The sequence below is a fragment of the Lipotes vexillifer genome, unplaced genomic scaffold (genome assembly GCF_000442215.2).
Source record: "Lipotes vexillifer unplaced genomic scaffold, Lipotes_vexillifer_v1.1 scaffold559, whole genome shotgun sequence".
Lineage (NCBI taxonomy): Eukaryota > Metazoa > Chordata > Mammalia > Artiodactyla > Lipotidae > Lipotes > Lipotes vexillifer.
Window position 1 is genome coordinate 2,494,186 of NW_006781351.1, and position 12,835 is coordinate 2,507,020.

At 33.9% G+C, this 12,835-nt stretch overlaps 1 protein-coding gene across 3 annotated transcripts in view; it reads right to left on the reverse strand.

Annotated features, from left to right (window-relative positions):
• Nucleotides 1-12,835, reverse strand: part of PIK3C2G (phosphatidylinositol-4-phosphate 3-kinase catalytic subunit type 2 gamma) — a 324,948-nt gene that overhangs the window by 300,307 nt on the left and 11,806 nt on the right. For all 3 annotated transcript variants that reach the window (XM_007454609.1, XM_007454608.1, XM_007454607.1), the window contains exon 4: nt 10,006-10,120. In XM_007454609.1, coding sequence (XP_007454671.1) covers nt 10,006-10,120 — 115 coding nt within the window. The remainder of the gene's footprint in view (nt 1-10,005; nt 10,121-12,835) is intronic.

Here is a 12,835-nt window from a genome sequence, read left to right on the forward strand (position 1 = left end):
GTTTTTAATTCTGATTACATGGTTAAATGATAATATGTTTGGTATATTGAACTAAATAAAATATTACATTAGGGAATTCCCTGTCGGTCCAGTGGTTAGGACTCAGTGCTTTCACAGGCAAGGGTGCAGGTTCAATCCCTGGTCTGGGAACTAAGATCCTTCAGGCCAGGTGGCATGGCCAAAAGAAACAGAAAAATTACATTGAAATTTATTTCCACCAGTTTCTATTTGTTTATTTTTTTAATGTGGCTAGTAGAAAACTCAATTATGTGGCCCACATTATATTTCTGTTAGACAGTGTAGATCTACAGAAAATGAAAGAGAAGAGAGAAAAAGAAAAGAAAGCATTAAAGAATAGAAAGGTGGTAGGTAGAATTTAGTTAGTAAATAGGATAAGGAAAATTAAATTTCTGTTTGAGGACTCTAGGTATTGGAAAAATATAGGAAGAAAGACTACTACACCAAGAGAAGGAGAAATGAAAAATATTAAAAATATTGCTGCTAAGATGGGTAACTTGGAGAGCAGAGTTCGAGCACTAAGAGAACTGGCCGCAGTAGGTATTACTATGCTTATAATTTGAACATTGGTATTTTCTATCTCAGATTATACAAACCAGGTGTTTTTCTCAATCTGGTAACATTTCAAATATGGGTGCTTAGTAGTTTTATTTAATAATAATGTAAAAAACTTCAACTGTTAAATGAACTCAGTCTCTATGATACAATCAAAAGTTTAGTTTTTTCTTCATATATACTCGTAAATAAAAATTCTGCACATCCATTTATTTATTCTCTCAACAAATATTTGATTCCAGCTATGTGCTTGTTGCTCTCTTAGGAACTGTTTTCTGAATATAACTGTCATTTAAGATGAACACCAAAAGGCTGAATCCTTGCACATAATTACTCCTGTTTCCTATTCATAAGTAGCTCATATTATTTTAAAGTTCATCACATGAGCAGTTTATACATGGAAGTATGTATATATTAAGAGATTAATAATATTAACACCAAAAAGTCACGTGCAGATACTTTAAATTTGTCCTAAAGGCAAAAAAGACATCCTAAATAATGTCCAACCTATGAATACTGATTCAGCCTAAGAACTCTTTGAAAACTCACATTTATCAACATTACTCTTTCATCAGGATGAATACCTATATTCTTATTTTATAGGATCACTAGATCTAAATTTTCTCCATTCTGATGTATAGGAAGTAGTCACAGAGATGTTTTGTGAAATATTATAGTCATAGGTAGAAAAAACTATTTTAATTTTATCTTATAAATATTGAGAGCCAGGATTGCTGACAGCTATTAAATGTTTCTTTAGGAAAACTCAGTAATTAAGCTGACTTTTAATACTTTGGTTGACTAAGAAATGTAAGGTGAGTATGACAAGACATTAAAATAATAATACTATAGTACTCCACAGAGCATTTTTCAGGTACTTATTTATGTACACACACATGAACACACACACATGCACACCCACACATTCCTTTGGTATTTGCCACTTAAAAATTTCTATGATGTTATATTGATATCTACCATATCTTTAGTTCCAGTGAGCTTTGTAACTAGTGGAAATACCCTGGATTTTATGCTTAAAGTGGTATTTATTGCTGGCTCAGCATAGATAAATATCAGCGATATGTTGTTTTCCTCAACCAGTGCTCCTCTCATTTATAGTTATTTTGCTTTCAGGGGAACCTTGAGTAAGAAAGTTAAACTTCATGACTTGGAGAGACAAGCATAGGTGAAATTCTAAAACTATAGCTCACAGCCATGGGGTGGTTAGTTGAGGAGGGTCATGGTTTTGAACAGAGGCCTTGGATGGAGCATAAATGGATACCAACAGCAACTACTCAAGGGAAAACTGGACCTAAAAGATCTTGCCCCATTTTTCTTAATTCCCTCCAGCCTGTCAAAAGGCAACTATCCCTAGTGCTTCTTCACTTGAATATGGCTGTATTCCTTTACGTATATAGTATACATACTTTTTTAAATTCAAAAATAAAATGAAATTGAACATATTGCAAGGGATCTTTTTTTAATCTAGAGGAAAAGTTTTATAACAACTTTCAATTTTACAGTGCCTCCTCTATTAAGCTATGTATGCATAAAAGAAAAGTAGGGTTTCCTTGGTGGCGCAGTGGTTAAGAATCCGCCTGACAGTGCAGGGAACACGGATTTGAGCCCTGGTCTGGGAAGATCCCACATGCCGCAGAGCAGCTAAGCCCATGCGCCACAACTACTGAGCCTGTGCTTCAGAGCCCGCGAGCTACAACTACTGAAGCCCGGCACCTAGAGCCCACGCTCTGCAACAAGAGAAGCCACTGCAATGAGAAGCCGTGCACTGCAACAAAGAGTAGCCCCCGCTTGCCACAACTAGAGAAAGCCCGTGTGCAGCAACAAAGACCCGACGCAGCCAAAAAAAAAAAAAAAAGAAGAAAAGAAAAGTAACAACAATCTATATAAATGAAGTTAATTAAGACAGAGGGTCAGGACTTCCCTGGTGGCACAGTGGTTAAGAATCCACTTGCTTAATGGGGACACGGGTTTGATTCCTGGTCCGGGAAGATCCCACATGCCACGGAGCAACGAAGCCCGTGAGCCACAACTACTGAGCCCGTGTGCTACAACTACTGAAGCCCACGTGCCTAGAGCCTGTGCTCCAAAACAAGAGAAGCCACCACAATGAGCAGCCCGTTGACCGCAACGAAGAGTAGCCCCTGCTCGCTGCAACTAGAGAAAGACCACATGCAGCAATGAAGACCCAACACAGGTGCAAAAAAAAAAAGAGGGTCAATAAGATAGAAACACAGCAGTGAAACTGGAACTTTGTATCTTTTGCAAAAATATATACTGAGCTCCAGGGCGATTTTTTTTGAGTTATTTTATGTAAGATTTGTAATATAGTCACCACCTTGGGAGATCAAAAATATGGATTTTATTCCATTTCAAGTTTCATTATTTTTCCCACAAATGTCCAGAGAAGGAAACATTCTGTGGCCTTTCCTAATACAAAACATTCAAGAACTAAGATTAAAATAGCATATGTAAGCCTTATTAAAGTGATATTGGCTAATTTGAAATATTATGTAATTCATATATTCTTAGCTAATAATTTCTTTACCTTATTTAAGATAAATAGAGCACTAGGCTATTTAAACCTCAGTTAATTCAAAATTAGGGGGATTAATAATTCTTAGCTTTTAGAAGTAAACAAGACTTAAGTAAGCAAAAATAACTTGATAGATGCATGTTGGCTATTACAGTTTTAGGTATAATAAAATTAAATTATATACCTGCACTTCGTTCTGATTTGCCTTGTCTTCATGCAAAAATCATGCAACAGCTTTGTGACTCTTTTCATCAAGTCTGTTGGTTAATGATGCTTGCACAATCACAAAGCTTTAAAAAAAAGCATGGAGCTGAAATATGCTATAATTTTTACATGTTTCTTTCAATAATAAACATCTTTATTTAGTGTAAGCTCTTTGGGGAATTGCTTTCAAATGAAGATATGTATAGAGTATTCACATACTGGGACATTTGTTCTAGTACAGTTACTGGCTAGAACCAAATGCAAGTTTGTATATATTACTATTATTAATTTTCAGTTAACTATTTATTTATTTATTAGTTAACTATTTATTAGTTAACTATTAGTTAACTATTATTTATTAGTTAGATCCTCAGGTGATTCATATACAAATCAAAGTTTGAGAACAGTTTTAACATATCAATATAAATATAGATTTATGTGCAATTTGTGTCTGTCTATCCTCCTGTTTATTTACATTCCCCCCCTTTCCAGGATTTTATTTACTACTTGACTAACTCTGGTTAAGACAGATGAATTCAATAAAATAGCAAAATATGGCTTAAGGAGGAAATTAAAAAATAGAGAATAACAATACTACTGCTAGCAAAGTAGTGAAAAAGTATCCTGATCATTGACATTTAATTTTGATGATGAAAGGTCTTAGCTACTTTCTCAAAACTTGGTTAGTTCAAGTAGTTACTTTTTTTGTGACTATTTTAACAGACTGATACACCTTCTGGAAGAAACCAAGGAGTTTAAATTTTAAGGATTTGCCCTTATCTAATCCAAAGTAGATGAGAAACTGCAAAAGTAGAAACTAAATGTAATTTATCACTATCTTCATAAAACAGGTTAAGGAACATATTTCTGATAACATAAGGGGAGTTTAAAATGAAAAATCTTTCTACATCATTCTACAACAGTAATAGTGGGGTTTTTTGGAGGGGGAATACATCCATTTTTTAGTTTATTATATTTTAACAACCATATAATATTTTTAATTGATTTAGAACTATGATTCACAGGAGCTCATAGCAATCCATATATAATGAAAGGACTAGTAGAAGCTTAATAAAATTTTACAATTGGAATTAAAGATTACTAAAATATAATCCTACAGCTTATTTTTACAGTAGAAAAATATATTAAAAATGCAGTTTTTAAGAGGAAAAGAATTTGAAGTTAAAGGAGGTTAACTCATTTTGCCAAATCAATGGTGTTAGAGAGTAGAGAGTAGTGTTACAAACAGTGGGAAGGATTTGTTCTCATATTCTTCATTTGTTTAAACAGTCTCAAGATACCAAAAAGAAAGTCAATTTTTACCTAATCAGAAATTTGGAAATGACAGAAAGTCCATCTTCAGTGATTATGATTTAACATTATTTTAGTCAAAGCATTTCTAAATACTTCCTGATTAAAAGTTTTAAAAAATTTTATACATATCAGAAAATGAGTGTTCTGTAAGTTATGTATCTTTTCCTTGAGTTTGACCTAAACGGTGTATTTTGAATTATAAGCTCAACATATGTTGTGTTTATTGCACAATATATGGTCATTATTCTTAATGAAGCGTTATCCTGTAATTTTTGTTTTTAAGTGGCCCTTTATCATGAAAGGAGGCTTTGTAATAGAGTGGAAAGACTGTGGGCCTCAGAGTCAGATAAACCTGTGCCATCCTGACTTTGCTGCTTCCAATTTTATGACCTTTAGCAAGTCATTTAATTTCTTTTAGCCTCAGTTTTCCCATATGCAAAATGGGAATAATTATGCCTTTCTTTTATGAGAATGGGTGGTATTACATGTGAAAATTCTAGCCCAGGGCTTCCCTGGTGGCGCAGTGGTTGAGAGTCCGCCTGCCGATGCAGGGGACACGGGTTCGTACCCCGGTCCGGGAGGATCCCACGTGCCGCGGAGCGGCTGGGCCCGTGAGCCATGGCCGCTGGGCCTGCGCATCCAGAGCCTGTGCTCCGCAACAGGGGAGAGGCCACAACAGCGAGAGAGGCCCGCGTACCGCAAAAAAACAAAAACAAAAACAAAATCAAAAGAAAATTTCTTAATATTTTTATTAAATTCTTATTGTTTTTATTGTTATAATATTATTATTTTCATTTCTATGCAACTTGCTTAAGCATTCTTGCTTTTATCAGAGATTCAGTTTTCCAAATGCCCTAGTTATCTTTCTGGTTATTAAGATTAAAAAAAAATTATATTTGTTTGAACTCCTGCTGATCTTTCAGGGCAGGAAAGTTCCTCCTTCAGGGCACTGCTAACCTCTTCATCTGTCTTTTTGATCCCATCTTCTCTCAGCTCCTCACCATTGATATATTCTCTGCCTTCAATACTTCCCTCTCCATTGGTTCTTTCCCTTCAGCTTATGAATATTTTCAAATCTCTCTTATCCACATTCCCCAAATCTCCAGACTGATTCTCCTCAGCATCTAAAGCCCCATTTTTCTCCAGGGTTTTATCACCACACATTACTTCAGAGAGTAGTCGGCTTATGTGTTTCTGTTTAGCACCTTCCATTCTCCTTAGCTCATTGAAATCTTGCTGTTTTCTCCTCCGTTTTAGTAAACTTGTTCTTATTTGAATCACCAACTCATTTTGTAATTGTCGTATTTAATGATGATTTTTCAATCCTCATGTAATTTATTTTCAGTATTTGACACTATTTACTTAGAACTTGAAACTTTCTCTTCCCTTGTGAAAGGCACATTTTCCAAGGTGTCCTGCAACTTAAATTGCTTTTCTCCAATTTCCTTTTTCTGCTCCTCCTCTTCCTTCCGTCTTTTATATGTTAATGTTCCCAGGATCCTTTCTTTTGTCACTTTCCCTACGTGATTGCGTCTGTCTCTAAGACTTCCATTCCTTCTTAGAGCTAACAGTTCCTTAACCCACACCAGATTTCCTAAAATCTGGGCTATTTTCTCAATAACAGATGACCCTTGGCACTCACATACTCAATGTGTTTCAGACTTGATTAATTATTTTATACCCTCAAACTTCCATTTCTCTGATAACTATCATCATTACTGAACTCACATCAAAACTAGTCATCTTCTACTCCCTCCAGGCAATCCCACTGTCAACTAAAGAATGTTGCTAACCATATGGCTCTACAAGGATTGAGTCATTGGCCACTGCAGTTGCTGACCTCCACACCGTGCAAGGAGTTCAGGGCAGAGATCAGCAATGAGGCACTCTGTGCTCTGGGAAAACTGGCAGAGCTGGCTTTCAGATGGTTAGATATTTTCAGGAGAAAATTTTATGATTCCAGTTTCTTGCATCTTTCCATACTTAGGAATGCACGAAAATCATTAACTAGGATATCTGTGCCTCCTGACTAGCAGTAACCTTCTACTGAGATGTTTGATTGCATGTACCCTTTCTCCAAAATCACATATAAGCTGATGTCTGCACCGTAACTCTTCAGAGCAGTTCCTCAGAGGTAGCTGAGAGGCTATAGTCCTCACCAAGTCCCCCCTAAACACTGTAACGCACAGCTTTCACGTTGAGCGTTTTTATTTCAGTTGACGTCACATATTTAGTTGCCAAGTTCCATTAATTCCACTGTTTTAATACTCCAGGGATTTAATATTTCCTCTTTAGCCCCACTGCTGCTACTTTAGCTCAAGCTCTGTCACCTTTCATATGTTCAGTTATGTTCTCCTAACTCGAGTTTTTAACTCTTTTTAAGCATACATTACTGTTCATATGATCACTTAAATGCTTCTCCCATCCTCCAAAATAATTTATTTCCTTAATCTCTTGATAGCAAAAAAAGACATGTTTATTATAGACATTTTGTAAGTAAAAAAAGAAATGAATAAATATTATCTGTATTGTAGTTCTTTTTCAAGTAGTGGCTACTCGAACATTTTAGTGTATAGGATTTCATTTAGTGTATAGGATTACATTTTCATGTACAGGATTTCTATTTCTTTTCCAAATAGTAATATACTTATTTTAACAAATATTAATATATTAAAATGTGGTTTGAAAATATATCTTGTCACCCTTAAAAACTATGATACGTGTTTTCATATCAAGATATATATTATGTTTTTATTAATTTATAAATTCTATGGCATATTATAATGAAATTATGTTCACAATTTTACCACTATTTTTGAGTACTATTGGAGAGTTAGTTTTTTCTTAGTATTAGAAATTATGCTATGGTGAATGTAGAATTTTGTATTTAAGTCTTTTTGTATAATTATGATTGTTTCTTAGAAATATTTGTAGAAGCAGAATTGCTGAAACACATATATGTTTTCGACACATTTCTATAGACTTCTGACACATTTTTGACAAAATTCCCTTTAGAGAATGCTATATCAGTTTAAATTCCTAGGAGCTGTTTGGATTTTGTCCATTTTCCCACTGAATTTCATCATAATAAATATTTTAACAATTTGATAGGCAAAGATGGCATCTCATTGTTTTAACTGCATGTTTGTCGTTAAACTCTTTAAGTAATTTCTTGTCCACTGAATTGCTATTCATGTTCTTAGCCTGTTTTTTTATCTTGATAATTTTTTTTTAATTTATGCACATTTTATATGTTCTAAAGCTATTAACATTAACATTTAAGCTATTAAGTACTTATTTCTTTCCTCAGTATTTACAGTTTAAATACATATTGGTCATTGACTTTCCTTTGCACCATTTCCTTATTCTTGCTGTTAATCCATCTCTCTTTGATCTACAGGTAGTTGGTGTATAATAAAACTAATACTGCACTCACAATAGGGCATTGTAATAACTGATGACATGGCTTTATGAATTCCTTAGCCAAGGAAAAAGGCAAGGGTTATATCTAAATCGTCTTTGTATTCTCAATGATAAACCAAATCCCTTGCACACGCGTGCGCTTAGTAGGTGTTGAATTGGACTGTTATAATCCCTGAACAACTGTGTATAATTTCCACCCCATGCTCCAGCATGAAGAACCATTTGCTATTTTCTGAATCCTGCTCATGAGATTTTTAGTATTTTATAGTTAAGAGCCAAGGTTATGCAGGCAGCCAAACCTGGGTTTGAGTTCAGGCTTGACCCTACCAGCTTCCTAGTTGTGTCACCTTGAACAAAGCCTCAGGTTGCCCATCTGTAAAATGCGTTATTATATTATCTGTATCATTGATATATTGTAAGACTTCGCTGTTTACCCAATTTGAGACTAGGAAATAATTAGCACTTAATAAGTGACAATTATTATTATTATTGTCATTGTAATCAAAGTTAGTTGGGTACTTCAGATGAAGTGTAGTACTGTAATTGTTAGAGTTTAAATTATTACTTATTGCATTATTAACTTATTACATGTTACCCGTGTTCCCTCTACAGAAAAATATGAACCGATTATCCAAGTCTTTAAGGACATATTTTTAAGACAAATTACATAGAAATAAATGAAAAAAAATCTGAATGAAATATATATTCCTTTAGATATTAGAATAGTAATGAATATTCTGCTTATTCATATATATCAATAGTGATAAACGATTACTCTTAAAAAGTAAGCAAATTCCGGATATGTACATATCCTTCCATTTCCATTAGATAATAACTGACTGTAATTAATCTACACTAACACTTGGCAACTTTCCTAACTTAATAAACCCACATAAATGAATTTTATTTAATAAAAATAAATGAGTATGAGAACATTTCAGAAATCTATTATGTTTATACTAACAAGAAAAAAAAGGAGTGAAATGATTTTGTTGTAACTGGGAACACAAAAAGGAGAAAATCAGTCTTAAATGTCACTCATAGTTAACATTACACAATAAAAGAAAATTACCGGCAAGATATTTTCAAGCACATTCATAGTGGAATAACAATGACAGTAACAATGGATGTCTCAAAAGAAATACATTTTTACTTTCATAAGACTGTTGTCAATCTTTAGAGGAAGGAGGAAGCTTCCTCTTTAGAGGAAGAGGAAGTGTAAATACCAGGAGAGAAATATGCAATAGCAGGAGAGAAATATTTCCTTTCTTAAAGTTATATTATATTTTCAAAGTTGGTCTTTAAGGAATTTTGGGACAAGAGTTATTGTGGTACACTAAGTAAGTTTTTCTATCAAATAAATATTTGCAGTTGACATATATGAGAACAAACTTTTCTAATTGTTTTAATGAGCTGCCTGAATAAAGAATTGAAGACGGTGTTTTAAAACTTAGACTTTTATGAAAATGTTGTAAATATAATACTCAAACCCTCTGTGATTGAAAAATCAGTGTTTAATCAGCATGCTAATATTATTCCAAGTCAAAAAAATTACTTATTACAAAAGAATTTATTTTTTAAATTGTCAGTCCTACTAAGCTTCGTTACAAATAAGGTAACTTGGGTTGCCCAGGATTTTCTTGATTTCAAAACTGAAAGTCCCATGTCCTGGGAGCTGCTTCAGTCGTGGGCAAACTGAGATGGTTGGTCACCCTAGTTATGGGTTACTTAAATATGTGTTGCCATAAATACACAAAATACAAAAGAAAACCAAGAATAAGACTGTCAATATGACATGACATTTTAAATTCACCTTAAAGGAAGAAAAATTGATTATAAGAGTATAGTGTTTGTACAAAGTCTGTTTAAAAGAAAAGAAAGTGCTGCTCAATATAGATTATAACAGTGATCCAAATTTACCTTAATAAGATACTTACTTTTGTAAAAATTCTTCATAGCCACATATATTTAGAAGATAATTTTGGGGTGATAACTGGTCGTTTGTATAAAAATGTAGAATTTCTGCTATTAGGTCTTTGACAAGATAATTAGCTAAAAACAAAGTTGAATAATAAAATGTTAATAAGAACATATTATATATTGGCTGGGAGAAAGATTTTGAGCACAAAAAGTGATACATGCTTTATGAACTATTATAACTTTCTAGCTCCATCAAGAGGAGTTAAAATGAGATGCATCTCATTTATTAGTCTGGTTAGATTTGGAGATTTTTTAAAAAATATTCTTTGCATTTTCTTTGATCAATCTGTCTTCAAATAACCGAACAGAGCTAGGTATTTCATTCCTCATTCTAAAATCTTTGGTAATTGTAGCTCTGCATAAAAAATATTCTACTGTGTTTACCCTTAGGGATTTGGGAAGTGCTAAAGAGATTACACAGTGAGTGCTAAGTGGCAAACCAGGAATCAAAATCTGTCATCTTCCAAAGCCTGTGCTCTTAATAATTCCACGTTTTCACAACTCATCACTCTTCCTTTCCTGTATAGGAATGACCCCAGGTTCTGTCTTGGACAATGTCATAATAACCTTGAAGAACATGTACTGTCTTTCTCCACCTTCTCTGGGACTCAAAGTGTCAGCATATTATAGGGTAAAGTTCTTTGCCTTCTCATATTCACATTCCATAATATCTCCCTACCAAACTCTTACATGCATTTGCCATTTAATAGTGGCCAGAACCATGCTGACTTGTTACGATTATATTTGTCTGTGAAATATTTTTCTAATTGTAAATGATAAATAGTATGGGATTCATTTATTATCATATGTGGTAATGGGAATTATCTGTTATATATATATATTATCTATCTATTTATCTGTCTGTCTATATCTCCATGCTTTCAATGTGATCTTGAATGAAAGTTAGTGCAACAGATTGTACTGATGATCCTTAATGAGGATTTGAACAGCATACTGCAAACACTCATTTGCATTTATTTGAGTTGGGTTTTGTTGGCAATTATGTGTTTAATTTGCTGTGACTTATTTTACTGCCACACCTTTTTGTTTGGGAAAGGTTTTTGACACAGACTGCCTCATAAAAAGTAGTGCAAGTGATATTGTTGGACTTGCCATGAAGAAAAAAACGGAAGAGTATTATAATGTCCTATTTAAAAGTGTAGGTTTTATGGTAGATCAAGTTGTTATCAATAAAACGGTTGGAGAAACAAATGGTAAAGATCATCATGGGAATTAGAGGTTGTGGAAATGCCCTGACACAGAAGAGAATATATTAGACATGCTACTGCTTGGGAATATTAACTGAAATAATATGAATTGAAGCTAGAAGAAAATATGGCCACAGGCAAAATCATGACTATAAAGGCTTTGACAAGAAGGGGAGAGCATTGCCAATATAAGATGGCAGGAAAATATCTCTAAAGACACCAGTTTATTTTAATTCATCTGACTTTTCTGTTTCCAGGACTGTGTCCCCTATGCTGTTTGGGGCATGCATGCATTCATTATTTCACTACAGTCGTCTTTGCAGATTACATGAAAGACTCCATAATCCAGTTTCTAGCTATTACTCCTCTCCTGTGCTTTGGTGTGATATCTCCTACTATTTGCTTCATGTTACTTTTTGGTTGTCTCATTATTGCTTCAAATTCAGCATGTCTAAATCTGAACTTATCATTTTTCTCCTTGAACCCAAACATTAAGTGTCTGTGAGTTAAACTTCTCATCCATATTGTAAGCCAACAAGAACTATGGCTTCTTTTAAGTAGACTTTATACCTGTATCTTCAATTTGACAGCTAATATAACCCTTTTTCCAGTTTCTCCTAGTCTGCAACTTCATACAATCCTTCTCAATCTGTTGACCATATTGCCTACCATACTGAAAAGATTAAGGCCCATTTGAGATTCTTTAATTATGCTACTCTACACCTTAAATCTAGTTTTTTTTATGCATCCTTCTCTGTCCCTTTACACCTCTTGATACATAAGTATCACTGCTTTTTACTGCATCTTACTTCTTCACATGTGATCCTTCCATCACTGGTTTCCAGTTCCAGCAATTTAAAGCCCCTCTCTTTTATATCTTTAATATTCTCCACTCTAAAGATGCTTTTGTCTTTTCTTTAGGATGTTTTGTTTCTATTTAATATTCCAGTAAAATCTCTTCCATTCTATTCCCTTAAGATAGTATCTTATTTATTTAATTTATTTTTACCTCCTCGTTACTGCCAAATTTCTTTAAAGTGTAGATAACTTCTGCAAATAATTCTCAATTACTCTTTAATCTTGCAAACTGACTTCTACTTCCACCTTGCAGGTCTCAAACAGCTTCCTAATACTGTTCCAACTATGTGTCATCTAAATCTAGGAGGTAGTTGAAAGTAAAGACACAGGCTCTAGAGTAACTTTGGAATTGGAAAAAAGGACAGGGCAACCATCTTCATTGAAGTGATAGCTGACGACTGTCGAACAGAGAAGTCCTTGTTCAAAACACCTGCTCTTCCAGAAGGGTTCTATTTTCTCACTCTGGGAGAAACAGAATTCTCTTTGGATGAAAACCTCTCACTGTCTCCTCCTCTTTGCTTATCTAGATTTCATTATTCCTTAAGTTTCTAGCAACTTATTGGTCATTCTTGAAATGCTTTTCAGACTTTTGTTCTCTAGAGCACATCTATATTACTAGTAAAACACTCATATAAAGTGGTGAAGGGATCACAGTTTTGGCATAAAGATTATTTTAAAGTGAAAACATTTGAAAACTTATCTTCACTTTTCTTATCTGACT